The sequence below is a fragment of the Lolium rigidum genome, chromosome 4 (genome assembly GCF_022539505.1).
Source record: "Lolium rigidum isolate FL_2022 chromosome 4, APGP_CSIRO_Lrig_0.1, whole genome shotgun sequence".
Taxonomy (NCBI): domain Eukaryota; kingdom Viridiplantae; phylum Streptophyta; class Magnoliopsida; order Poales; family Poaceae; genus Lolium; species Lolium rigidum.
Genome location: NC_061511.1, coordinates 219475125 through 219489867, shown reverse-complemented (window position 1 = coordinate 219489867; position 14743 = coordinate 219475125). Strand labels below are relative to the sequence as shown.

The 14743-nt window shown below is 46.0% G+C and overlaps 1 protein-coding gene across 1 annotated transcript; it reads right to left on the bottom strand.

The window, feature by feature from the left end:
• Nucleotides 1-13885: 13885 nt before the first annotated feature.
• LOC124648289 (dirigent protein 1-like) lies at nucleotides 13886-14476 on the bottom strand. The gene is made up of 2 exons (XM_047188078.1): nucleotides 14316-14476; nucleotides 13886-14237 (listed from the first exon to the last, which is right to left on the bottom strand). Exons 1-2 carry the CDS (start codon nucleotides 14474-14476, stop codon nucleotides 13886-13888), a joined length of 513 nt encoding a protein of 170 aa, XP_047044034.1.
• Nucleotides 14477-14743: the final 267 nt, after the last annotated feature.

The window sequence follows — 14743 nt, the reverse complement described above, 5'->3', positions numbered from 1 at the left end:
GTAGCAGCTGCTGACAGCGCGGTGGTGGCTCAACCCGCATGGCACATTAGCAAGCTCGTCAACCTTGGATTGAAAAAAGTGCCTAAGCTCCTTGGCAGACCATCCGAACAACTTTGGATATAGCAGTTGAAAAAATAATGCAGTATACCTCAAGACCCTAAAATTAATCCAGCTGTACAGGGGATCGTTTTTTTTTTCTAATTGAGAAATGCCTGCGTCCCGCAAGATCTTGGAGATAGACAAGACACAGAGGAGTCTCACCGTCGGGCGCGGCCCTGTTGTTCCCGGCGAGCAGGTCGGAGGACATGGAAAGGACGCGGCCGAGCCGATGCGCCGGCAAGTCTGCTGCACTGCACACACCCGTCAGTCGCGCGCGCCGTCGATCTTGCCCAGCGTGGGTCCTGGGCGGGCGCGGTGTGAGTCGACGGCCGGTAGAAGACCGTCTGAGGACGGACCACGTCGTCCTCGTCTCCCGCCTGCTAGGGTTAGGATTGGAGGCGTGGTGGGGGGAAATGAGGCGGAGGAGGAGGTGGGGGACGTGCGCCGGCGAGGGGACAGCAGCCGTGGAGGTGAGCGGCCGCCCGCCCGGCGGAGAGGAATTGGGAGCGTTGGGTGAGGGCACAGCGAGCAACTGCGGCGTGATTTTGGTTTGGAATTCGTTTTTTGTTTCTTTGACATGATTTTGGTGCGTTTGGATTAAAACTGAGCTGACGGTGATCGAGGCGAATTCCAATTAATTACGATGATTGAGTCCAAGAGAATTTATCGAGGCGACGCTTGTTGCCTTGCATTGTTTCGAGGAGGCTGAGTTTTAATTCTCGTCCCATATTTCAGGAGCCTTCATTCCTTTAATTTTGCTGCGTCCTCAAATTCAATTAGTGTGCAGCTGTACGTATGCTCCTAGTACCTGTGAGTGGCACGTACGTAGCGTTACATAGAATAGATGCTCTCATGAACCTCCCAACTACATGAGCCCATTCCTAGTACATGCACACTCCTCTCTGCTTCATTCCGCCCCCTCTCTCTCTCTCTCACGCCAAGCCATCGAACCTATGGCGGATTAACTAAACTGTTGGCGTGCAGCCTCGCTGGTGAAGAGCGAGAAATGCGCTGTCTCGAGTGGGCGATTTGTAGCCAGCACCAATGTAGTATAGGTATAGCTCAAACACCCTCGCCTTCTTAGTCACGGATGGCTGCCATGCATGTCGATCCTGAGCCATCATACATGCTATCTCGTAGTTCATTGAGCTAGCTCGGCGAACACACGCTAACAGATGTACTTCGGATTGCCGCCTCGTCTGGTATTCACCCACCAGCGCCGCTTTCCAAGCATTTAATGATAGAGACTGCATGAGTACACATGACGGTGTCTTACTTGGCACCTCGATGAGAAGTGCAACCTCGCCGTTCAAGGACGTCGCCAAAGCACCCGCGCGATGGATCGACGCTCTGAATTGCATCGTCCCCCTGGCCACACCTCGACACTCAACGGCATCCTCTCACATGTTCCAGGCATCATCCTCTTGGTGGCGCACCGTAGCAGCAAAGTTAGCGATCCCTTAACACTCCCCAGTCGACGGCAGCTCACCCGCACGGGCGGCTTCACGCATAGAGCATCTCTAGCCGAAGCCCAAAACGGCTTTATAGGAAAAAAAAAATGTGCCACTAACGGCCAGGATGACTCTAGCCGAAACCCAAAAACAGTTAAAAGAGCAAAAATAAAAGTATGATTCCTAAAACGAGATACGCATCTCTCATATTTCCTCCCCGCCCAACTCGGTCCCTAAAAATTGAGCTCCCACCGACCGGCCGCCCCTCCCGCCCAAGTCCGCCACCCATCCTCGCTGGCGCCAGCGTTCTCCCCTCGCCCGGCTGGAATGGCACCGTATCTCTTCCCTGCATGCCCGTCGGAGTTTTTCGTCGGCGACTCGACCCCGCGATGCCGTCGATGCCACAGAAGAGGTTGGGCAATACCGGTGCGGCTAGCGGTAGCGACCACCAAGGCCACCGGCAAGTCCTCGACCGTGGGCAAGCCGCCCCTTGCGCATGTGTTGACCGGCCCAAGGTCGCGGAGGCCGACGGCGGTGATGCAATCCCACTCACAGTCGGTAGCGAGACAAGAAGAAGATGAAGGCCGCGGCGGCATTGACCTCGACGCCTACACGCAAGGCCAAGTCCTCGACGATGGCCGAAATCCCGAATGTGTGGCGATGGAGACGGCGGCGTACACAATGTACGAGAGGCGCCACGGAGGAGGAGGCGGCGACGACGAATTCTTCTCCGCCTTTGACGACTAGACGGTTGCAGAGAGGCACAATGACGGCAGCGGCCTCGGTTTTATTTTAGTTTTAGTTCAAGTAGTTTAAGTTTGTAGTATGTTTAGGTTAAATTCCATGCATGTTTTAGTTAAATCCTATGAAGTATGTGTAAATTGTATGAAATATGGTCGAAATTGTTTAAAATCCTATGAAATTTGTCCAAATGGTGTGCTAGTTTTAGGAGTTCCAATCTGGCAGGCACCGTTTAGAGGAGCGAAATTATTATCTTACATTTTAGTCCACCGTTTGCTCTTCTAAATTATTGGGTATGGGCTAGATGCATGGTGGTTACGGAGCACCGAGCCCTTAGTATGACGGACCGAGTAGTAATATCCCGTGATGTTTTCTTGAAAGTGCAAAGTTTGCACTAACGGACATTTATTTGATCTAGATCACCGCGTGTCAAAGTGGGATTTTATAATTTATCACACTTTTCATTGCGCTTCTATCATTTGATATTTTCTGTTTCACTGGCACATGATGGCCATGTGATAAGTAAGTACATTTTAAAAAAAATGTGACAAATCATAAAATATAGTGAGTGCCCGAATTCTATCTACACCTCACGCTACATTTGAAGTAGGGTTAAAACGAATTGACTACTATGCTACGTACTCACGGGGGAGTTAAAACGAACTAGATTTAGATGTGCGCCTTGGCGCACGATCCCGTGGAGCTCGTGTCGATATAACAACGATAAACTTAACTGCATTTCTTAGGTTTTAAAAAAAGTTTTTGTTAGAACTAAATTAGGACAATCAGAGTAGCAAATTGCTAAAAGTGATAATCGGTAAATAGGAGAAGTTGTGGAGATAATTTGAAGAGCTTCATTTACAAAAACTTTTGGAGTTCAAAGCAAACTAATTAGAGATAGAATATAATAATAGTTGCAACAGGAAAAAATCAGTCATCTATTCAATATCATGGTAGCATAAGATTGTTTCTGAGCACTATATATATTGGTAGCAACAATTTTTCAGCTCGTTCTTGTATAGGTTTATTTATAGCTTAATGACCATTAATCCATAGGTACAAATGGAGCGACAAATCTCTAATTTTGCAATAAAACTGAAGAGTCGAAACACGGTAACAAACTGAGAAATCATGAAACAATACATCCATCATACATAAAAGAAGGTGGATCAATACACAATCCCGAAGTAAAAAATGCCCCACAATAATGTATCAGTAATCTCCTATGCAAAACATTGTATTGATGAAGCATGGCAATGTCAAAACAACTAAGGTAGATGGTCCTACTCATATAGGAAATTAAAACCTGGAAATATAATTAACCTATGCATTGTTGCCTTGTGACTATATTAACGCAGAATTCTGAAATTATGGCATGAAAATCGAAAGATCCCAATATTAAAGAAAATGCAATACATGCAGCCATACTGATTATATCATGATATTATTGCTGCATACTTTTCTACCCATTTTTAAAATCTAAAACATATCACATTGCTTTCTTTCCGCTGTATAGGCAAAGACAAAATATATCAAATGATACACCTAAAGCTTTGTAATATCTATAATGGGCATTTCCGTATTCGTAAGAAAATGTGCTTCCGAAACTTATTGGACACCTTTCCATATAGATGCTTCCGATGGCATCTGCAAGCAAGAAACAAAAATTACAATCATGGAGTCAATGAGCGCAAGCTATGTACAAAATAATTAGTGCACAACCAGTTACATAAAATACCAAGCAATATGTACCTATATACGTCCACTCAAACATTTGCAGCGGAAGGGAAAAAAGAAAACCTTGATCCATTTTATATCTCCACTCCATCTGATATTCACGGGGTGTTTCCAAATTCAAGGAGCGTAGGAAAAATAGGCCTGAAACACAACATACAAAATATTAAGGTTTGAACCAAGGGCAACCACTCCTGACTTCAGGTTTGAAGTTTCAACATCTGGGAAATTAAATCAATCTCATCATTGAGGAACATATATTCTACCTTCCAAGTGGTGTCAGGTGGTAAGTGAAGAACACAACTGGCCTAGTCATCATTCCAAAAGGACGTTCAAAAGAAAAATATTCTTTCGGACTGAACGAAGAGAAGCAAGATAATATATATACATAAATAAAAATTGCTACCTTCATGTCAGATAGAACGCAAGCTCCTCGATACTTGGGTATTTTTAGCAAGTTTTAGGTCACAAGCAAAAAAGGCAAAGAGACTATGCATGTTCTTTATGAGGGATGATCAATACCTGATCAATATCAAGCTAACCTCCAGATTCAATATCAAGTTAAGCTCCAGATTCATTATCAAGCTAAGCTCCAGATTCTTGGTACAAATCCCTAGAAGCATTTTTATTTCACGAAATATCTGGCACTGCACATGGATACATACTTTGAGTAAAGAGGAACATGGAGGCAATAAGGCACAAACACCTACAGATTTGTGGTTCATAATTTTGGTGCACACAAAGTTGGGTTCTCTACTGTTGGAAAAGAGAAATCAGAATAGTACACATACTCGGAACCAACCACAGGGAAAAACATGCAGGACCTGAATGTGATTCAAAGTGCGCCATTGGTAAATCTGCAAGACCATAAATGACATAGCCAAAACTTTAAGAAGGTTATGCCATCAAATTTTCCTTGGAAAAGTTAAATTAAAGAAATTCAGATTGCACCATTTATACAATCTGATCAGTAGATTGCCAGCAAGCAAATCCGAAATTTTAAAAGTTCACCTTGAAAATGCATGGAAATACATAAACGGATAAGAGGAGGTAAATCCAAGTGCTCAGCATGGTTTCCAACATGTGATGAGTGATATTCTTGGTTGAAAAGTGAGCAAACTCACATGTTAATTCAGTTGCGCATGAAAAATAATGAAGCAATGCAAGTAGAAAATATGTTGGAATACAGATAGGCACTACCACAGTAAGTTTATACTCGTGGGCATGGCCGTGTAAATATGGCAGAAGATAAAGATGTCTTGCTGGCAACACCAGATATTCCAAGTTTTAATATTTGATAGTCCCACACATAAATATGTGCACACGAGCGAATCAATTTCAGCATGATGGTTTGATAGTCCCACACATAAGCACCATGAACCCTTGTAGAAGCAGTAACATGTGAGTGTATAAAAAATCAAATAGGTAACCGTTGTAGTAAATAGAGAGTTACAAACATTGTTGTTCTACCTATTATTAGCACGGGGTACATATAATACCAATAACAAACTGAGCGTTAAGTCAAGAGCCTCTGAATTAGTGGCGAACAGAAGATCAAATTGGTTTACTGGCATTTGACAACTCGATGTTAGTTTGCAGTAAATCAATGACCTTGTAAAACAAAACAAAAACACACCAGGGGGTAAACACTGAATAAAATGGTAAATAGAGTACAAATTAAATATTGAAGCCATACTAATGAAGGAACAGCATGTGTTGAAGATAGGTTGCAGTAAATCATTAAATGAGGCGATAAGAGTTAATTAATTAACAGATAATTTATGGAGACCATCATCATGAGATTCCTACAGAAAACAATAGTTACAATCAGGGATTAATTAGGAACCACTCATAAGTAAGGATGGGGAAAGGATACCTTTGAAGGTACAGGGCACACACTGACTACAAATTTATGTCGGACTACTGACTGGAGAATGGGTGGACCATAAATCATGTGCGTATTTGCATCATCAAATGGAAGCCATAACTGCAAGTACACATCAAGGAAACAAGAAACATAATTTTAGGAGAAGCACTTAAAACTCAATATCACTTTGACAGCCAAGAAAAAAATCATATTCGTTTATTATGCTCCATTGCCTAATAATTATTTCTATCTATGTGTTTCTCACGTCCTAGAAATTTTGGAGTAATTAATGAAATATCTTCCAGCAAAGTTTGTTCATAGCTAGCATAACTACTACCAGCTTTGGAAACACCTAACACCTGCCAAGTGCCCAAGTCTGATGAAATACAAATAGAACTGGCTACTGTAGAATTTGAAGGAAAACTCCAAAGTGAAGCTTCAAAGGAAATCACTTTATTCAGAAGAACAAACCCTTCACGCATTCAGAAAGATGTGTTGGTGCAAGCAAACGATTTCCTCACCTGAGAAATTGGCAGCCAATGATATCTTCATAAATGATTTAAGCTAGTTGCAAGTTGTTGCTGTACAAACACAGTGTCACCCCTATCAACCATGCGTTTTTACAAAGTCACTCCTATCAATCCTGCAGCGTCGCCATAAAACCATATCGAACCGAAACCCGAGTCCTTCGGACATCCTGCGGCGGCGAAAAAGTGATCGGCAAGAAAGGAACACACACAAAAGAATTTAAAATCCCAAGGACACTTGTTTATTAGAAACCGAGAATGTAAAGACATGAATGAACATAATGCATATAAAAAAAGGTAATACATGCAGGAACTAAACGCAAAGATGGAAAACTACCTGGCAAAGAAACAGGCGCAGCAAGAGTGCACAACAGAGAACCTGAAATAGAGCAAGACAAAGTTTATTATACATCGCAGATACATGCGAAAACACAGGGAATAAAAATAATGAGCAAGGCTAAGCCATAAGGCACAATAAGTATCCTGCTGGAGCCGGGCGAAGAATCTTACAGCAAGTGATTAAAGCCTAGCTTATCACCACATCTTAAGCAAGCAAGCATGCATTTGCAACCAGGCATTTTACTAACAGCCGATGAAGTAACTAAGGGGACAGGTGCATCCACTGACAACACCCATAGTCATGAACATCACAAAGCACCTGAAGGAACGAAGCTCCTTTTTGATCTGCGAGTGGAGGAACACGTCCATCTAAAGCAAGTGGGAATGGCACTGGTGTGTACATGACTAAAGCACAACAAATCCATAAAGAAGCTATATCCAATTTCTGTTATGGATATCTTCTATGCCAGCCATGGCTAGTGCAGATTTTGTCACCTGACTGTTCTCTTCCTATATGTAGCATGCTTAGTAACTGCTTTTCTTTGCAGCTGTTCAAAGGTGGATTTCGATCCTGTGAACCGTTGTAACAAATATTTTTTTCAACATCAGCTGCAGCGAGGTATAGCCGCTGTGCATTACAATGCAGTTTTATTTTTCTTTCAAAAAGGACATGGCAACACTTTTATCGATGGCTCAGTTGCAGCAATATCTAACAACCTGTTTTACCTTTATTTCAGGTGATTTACCTATTGCACAGCACACTGTTTGCTGATGTATATCTTAAGTTTTTTGAAATCTATGGGAACTGAAGGAAAATATGGATGCAGGCAAAAGGAAGCTCTACGATATTGTGTGCTTCCACTCTTAGATTCCCTTAGCTCCATATATGTTTTCTAAACTGCAATGATAGGTAAAACTCTATTAGGGTACGATTGGAACATCTCATTATCTATGACCACATTGCATTGTGAAATTTATTTCCTTACCGGCAGTATCATATATATATATCTTTTGTCGAAGAAAAATAGGCAGGCTTCCTACTTTAGGAAAAAATAGTAAACTAACTCTAGGGTTTCACCGTCACCTAATTATAGTACTAACTGCAGTAAATAAAAAAGCCATTTCTTATAGATCTTGATGTCCCTGTATAGGACTGCCTTTTATGAGGTGCGCCCTGTGACAAAGAACTCACAGAATTGAACCTTAAGTCTAACTTTAGCAACCCATCGCTGCCGTTTTTGTGGAGAAAGTAGACTATGTCCATGAAGTACCGTTCAGACCCACCTATCGAAATATACTCTTAAGCGGTGATTTTGCATTATTTGGGCAGTACTTATTATCCAGCATATATACACACAGATGTTCGTGTGCGAGTTAAGCTTTTAAAATGATATTGAATTTTTCTGTACACCCTACTGAGCACTATCCTTTCATGTTATTAGATTATAGGCACATGTATTTTGGATAATCAATTTACCAACTCCTTCTGGCTAATGAAGGAAATGGTCTAAATCACATATGCATCATTCTCTGTAAGTCCCACTACCAGGAACGCAGAAAAGCTCTGATCAGACCTTAACGTGCTAAGAACGCAGGCCTACTTGAGGAACAACAACAAACACGCGTATTTCCTAGAACCAAAAATAACCCGTCCACTATGCCTAGCACCAGGGAAGCCGCAAATCTAGTTGCCGCCTGATACTAACGAGTGCGTAGCACAGGAACAGTTACGGCCGCGGACAGTACTCTAGCAATACAGAGAAAGCATGAACCAACCGAAAGAAGCAGCTTACCAGGAGCAGACGCAAACAGTAGGCTGAGGAGACAACTTCGAACCAGACGCGAGCAGCCGACCCAGTAATCTTCAGCGAGGTGACGACCTGCAAAGAAGAAACACAGAAGAAAAGTAACCACGCCAGGAGCAAGGCAAGCAGCAAAAGAACAAGCCAAATCGAAAAGGGAGAAGACAAAAAGGGAGAAGCAGGAAGGGGCCAAACCCGAAACTCCTCTAGCTCGCCCCCACGCCGCACCCAGTCGGCGCAGCAACCACCAGCATGCTGAGTACCTGCAGAGAACAACACCAAACAGACACAAATCAGGACGTACCAAGCACGAGCGACCAGATAGAAGGAAGAGGGCGGAGAAAAATGAAGACAAAAACGGCCAAGAGAAGGCAAGCCAACGACAGCTCGAAACAAGGAACGGCCAAAGCACGGACGGGAACAAGAACCAAAGCCCCTGTCCTTGCCGCTAGCCGCCCACCACGGCCCAAATCCTTCTTCCCCGGTCCATCTTGGGAGCCCTCCCAGCGATGTCGGTGCTGAAGAACTTCACATCGGGAACGGCGCGGGAGAGATCGATGGAGGCGGAGACCTTGCTTCGTCGAGTTTCGCTGCTTCGAGGCCGGCGCCATTGAACCGCTGCCGCCGCCTAGCAGCCGCGAGTGGAAGGCCGGAGAACGGGCACGCCGCCTGCCGGTGGCTGACGGCGGCTCGCCGGAGAGGAGCCCGGCAGCGGGGAGCGGGAGTTGGGGAGGAGGCGGCGGCGGCCAGGAGCAGCACGGGAGGGGATTGGGAGAGGGTTAGGCTGGGGCGCTCGTTTTGTCTCCTCGCACGACCGGGCCGGGATGGGCTTTTAGTGACCCATGGATAAATTGTGGGTTCGTGCGAGGGCCTCACACCCTGGATGGAACGGACGGCCGAGATTGCGCCACGTTAGCTCGATCGGACGGCCCAAAATCCAAATCGCTGTGAGAGCCCCATGGGGGTGCAGCAATCATACCGTGAGATGGTTGATTCACCACGATTTGCGAGAAGGCTGTCTAGGGAGGAGGAGAAAACAACGGTATTAAATACCACCTGCCTTTCATATACTACTACTCTCAATGCACCAGCAAATCTCCACCAAAAGTTCTTGCTTACGTCGGTGTTGATCAGAATAAATAGGGGCGCTCCCACTCGCACCAGGTCAGATCGTATCTAATTGATGCCAGCTAGGAGAGAATCCAACGTGTCAATCTATTTACAGATGAGAGAGAGAGAGAGTTACGGTATCTTATTCTAGATTTTTTTTGATGGAACGGTATCTTATTCTAGATACGACTCTTGTCATCGGACCCGATGCCACTTAATCAATCTACTCTCACGAAATGCACAATGAAACCTAGGAAGGCCCATTTGATTGGTTGATTAGTGGGCCATATATTAATGAAATTTGATACGATGCATTGAGATGGCTTTGCACTTAGCTGAGTTGGTAAACATGATACGGTGATTTAGATACAAGCATTGGGGGCGCCCTAAGAGCATGAAAAAATATTGGATAATAATAAACTACTTTGAACGGTGAAGCAAAATAATCACAAAAATTTGAATATTAATGTGATGCCAATGATATATATAGGGAGAGAAAGATATGCCACACGCCAATATGTAATCATTGAGAAATGTTATACCGCGAAATGTGTGAGTAAAAAAAAAAGACTTGAAATGAGGGACCTATAATTTGGAATCCAATTAGTAGGAGAAGAAGTGGTTTAATGTAAAGAATCGTTCCAGCTGATTGCAATTTTTAACTAGTAGTAGTACATGGAAATGTTAGTACTCCAGTAGGAAAGAAGTCAGCAAATGTGTTTGAAGTGAAGATTGAATTTGATTCTACAAATATCAGCATCCTATATATGCATGTGTACGTGAGCGGCAAACTGATGGATCGCTGGATCCCAAATGTGCAATTAGCGCAGCGGGCATCATCGGAATAAATGGCAAATGGAATGAAGGCGGATCGCAGGAGGAAGGCCCACCAGCTGGTCCACCCTGAAACCCCCTCAAAAAAGAAGAAGAAAAAACTGGGAGGGACACTGGCTCGCGTTGCACTTAAAGAAAATAAAATAAATAAGGAATGAGCGCTGGAGAAGGAGTAGTCGCCAAAGGCAACGTGCAGTCGCGCACCGACTTTCCAGCGAGCGGAAGCGAAGCGAGCCCCGCCTGGATATTGCGAAGCGAGCGATCGAACCATCCAAACGTCCTTTTTTTTTAAGCGATCCAAACGTCTCTTCCCAATGCGATCAGGTACGGGTCTTGGTGTACGGGTACGCCAGCGTTGGTGGACCGATCGAGGCGATCGATTTAAAAGGCCCGCACACACGTTGGAGGACAGAAAAACAGAGGAGGCAGGCTCGCGCGGCAGCCCCATCCTCTGCTCTCCGAGCCTCCGGCCCAGGAGCAAACTTGCAGAGCTCCTCAAGCCTCCGACTAAACCCGGCCTCTAAGCTCACTCCAACCACAATACTAACCCGGCCCGCAAGAAATCGATAAGTACCCCTCCTCTACAGCTTCTCATTCGTGTAAACTACTACTTATTTAGAGCACATGGATGCGATGGTTGTGTAGGCCGTAGCGAACAGACTTGTGCCTGATCATCTGAAGACTGGATTTCCATTTTCTTCTCCTTCGTCCATTCTCGCGAGCGCCGTTCATCACATGGAGTTTTGATTTTGGTGTACTTCCTCCATTATCTTGGCGAACCACCTCGACGCCGGTTAGCACAGTCTGATCATATACGAAACGGCCGATGTCTTTATCGTCGACGCAAAAGGTTTGGGCGACGCAAAACTTGCCCGCCCCCATGTAGGCCACGCTGATACTCGTCAGCATCCAATGCCAGTCGGGCTTGTCCCACACCAGCCATTGATGCCGAAGCTTGGGCTGACGACCGCTGTCGGCGTCGTCCATGGAGATCGAGGAGAAGTCGACGGCGCACAGGCGGCTGGGTGAGCGGCCCGTGACGCCGAAGCAGAGGCCGTCGAGCTCAGGGACGACGTGGGCTCTGCCGCAGAAGGGTAGCTTCCAGCGGCCAGCCTTGGTCCACCGTTCGCCCACCGTGTCGAAGCAGTAGGTGCCCACCTTGTCCGCCATGGACGAGACGCAGATGGTGCCGTCCGGCAGCAGCGCGTAAGACGCGATGCAGCCATGGGAAGGTTCCCTCACAAACGGCGGCATTGGGAGCTGGCGCCACCGCCACACGAACTCGTCCCGGCAATTCCGCCCTATACGAGACGGACAGGGGCTGCCGCAGACGAGGGCCTCGAAGCTGCCGCTTCTCTGGTCCATGACGTAGAGCGCGTCGTGGGCGTCGGGAAGCGCGACGGACAGGGCTACTGGCGGGAGATATGAAACGCTCCCCATGGGCTCGCGGAGGCGGGGCAGCGTCTCCAGGGTGACGGCGCCGGCGTCGTAGAGGACGGCCTGGCCCGTGGCATCGATGCATACGATCTTGCTGCTCTCGTTCGCCCCACCGTAGAACGGCCAGAAGTCCATCCTGCCGTCGACCGGACGGGACTGGTTGAATTTGATCCGCAGCTTCGGCAGACGGGACCGGGGCAGCACCTTGGTGGATGGATCCGTGGCCTCCATGGCTTCTTGCTCTGCTTCCTTTAGAACCGCTTCTTCCGTGGATCCGTAGAAGAGGTCGCTGGCCTTGACACAGCGCAGCGAATACGAACCGAGGACACGGCGGCGCGAACACAAATCGCCGTTGCACTTCTCCGTAACCACATTGACGAACTGCCGCGCTTTCATTCCCACGTTCATCGTTGAAGAAGTGGCACAAAAGTCAGGAGAGACGGCGGCGGGAGATCTATGCCTAGGTTTCTCACGGGAGCTCCTCTTCGACGACTTCCGCGTGAAATATGGCCCCATGCATCAAATTTATGTATGGGCTACATTTCGCACGGCCCATATAAATCAGATACGGGGTTACGAGTTTCTCAGATCAAGGTCAGGTCACGCCGGAACGTCGGCACTAGGTGCTACTGTCTGGCTGAGACGCCTAGCACTGCGGTTGGAGGCGTACTAATCTGTTATTAGTATAGCAGAATACCGTCTGTCGTAACCATGACCTCCGTGCACGAGTCGTCGACGCATGCTTCAAGTACCTTCGGCGTGCGTGCATCACAGCCATCGCATACAAATACCAATCCGTTAAAACCAGGAACGTAATAGCACTAACAAGTTGGTGAAAGGGCTGAAATCCAAATGCCAAGGACTAAACTGTAACGTTCTAAGAATACAGATAATTGAATACCAAAAAATAAAATAAAGCAAAGGAGATACAAGACAGTGACAGGAATAGAAACTCACCCTGTTTACTGGGTCTACAGTGCTTGGGACGTTGGTTGGGAAGCATCATTTGGGCGTGGTGCCTGCAGTGTTAAGTGTTAGGGCATGTTGAATGCTGGTCACTTATTTAGACACTTGACTGAGAAAGCATTATTTGGGCGGGGTGCCTTCAATCATTGTCTTAGATCAGTTTAGGAGAAAATGGAAGATACAATTATCACGATGTTGTTACTTACCTTCGCTAGATCCATAGTTCAATGTCACTTAACGCTTCATGATTTTTGCTAGGTTGTCTTGGTAGTTACGTATCAATGATATGGCATGTCTTCGATACTAAAATGAAACATTAGCGAAATCTTGTTGTTATACACACATTTAGATCATTTTAGTTATTTTTGAACCAAATTATGGCGAATCTTAGGTTTTGAAAAAAAAATTATGCATGATTACTTGTAAGAGACTAATTGGGGAAGCTACCACGGATCTCAAAGTGCTAGATGGTGGATATCGCGCTACTTTTCACAAAAAAAATTCTTGGAAAGACACTTAATCGAAGTATCACTTTGCTTTTTCAGGATAATTCAGAAAGTGCTAGGGATGTCAAGAATTTGCTATATATAATAGAAATTAAGATAGGATTGAAAATTATTTTTGACTAAAGTGAGCTTCTAATGGAATTTATAACAACAACAAGGTAGAATAGTTTTATTGTTGCGATAATATTTCTGCCAAGTTAGGATCTTTATACTCTATCCATCCTACCAAAAGTGTCTCAACTTTATCAAAAATTGGATGTACTATATTTAAATTTCGACAAAATTGAAATATTTTTGGTGGGATAGAGGGAGTATGAACTTTGGGGGCATTTTGAACAGTGATGGGAAACAGAAATCACACCGTACGTGCTAGAACGATGCACTTTTAACTGTGGCAACTGACAAGGACAAGAAGACTCCAAGCTACGGGAAATGTTGATAAAGGATCAACGAGCTGGCCGGATGTAGTCTTCTATGCGGCAAGGGTGAAGTAGGAGTCGAAGACGACGGCGATGGAGGTGTTTGTGGAGGCAACGAGCTCGCTGACCATGTACCCTCGTGCATAGCGGAGCTTGCCCGTGCCGCCCACGATGCTCTGCTCCCAGGCGCCCGACTCCCCCATGGGTCCCTGCGTCGTGAGCCCACTACCGCTGTACCCGCCGTAATCGGAGAAGACGAAGTTGATGGCGACGAGGCCGCTCCGGCCGTCGAGCGACGCGTGCACCGCCAAGCCCTGCGCCCTGCCGATTAGCCGCGACGCCGGGTCCGGCCCCTCCCGCACCACGTTGTCGAACACGTTCACGTCACCGAACTTTGATGAGTTCCTGCGTGTGCCCGTCCAGTGATCCATGTGAGCAGAGGAGCAGAGCATGCTACTGGGTATATGTGTTGCTGGTGTTTACCTGTGCAGGCTGGCGACGTTGACGACGGTGGCGTTGGTGCCGACCTCGACCTCGTGAACGTAAAATCGGAGATGGGTGACCTCTACATCGGCGGCGGATGCAGCACCGCAGATCAGTAGAGCGGAGGAGAGAACAAGGAAGACGCCGCGAGCAACGGCCATGGTCTGAAGCTCTCAGCTGGTGGCTTCTTCCGTTGCTTGCTCTTGCGCGGTGATGATATACCGCACTCCAGTCCAACAAGACAACGGTCAATGGGTAGTAGGTTGAGGTGGTTGGAGTGTTCATCGTATTTCTGTTGATGACACTACAACTCATGGACATATTCCTTGTCATGAACGATGATTTGACGCAAATACGTCGACAAAATAGATAATTTATGGATGTGGGACATTTACATTATGTAAACCTCGGCACTAGCCGCTAGCTAG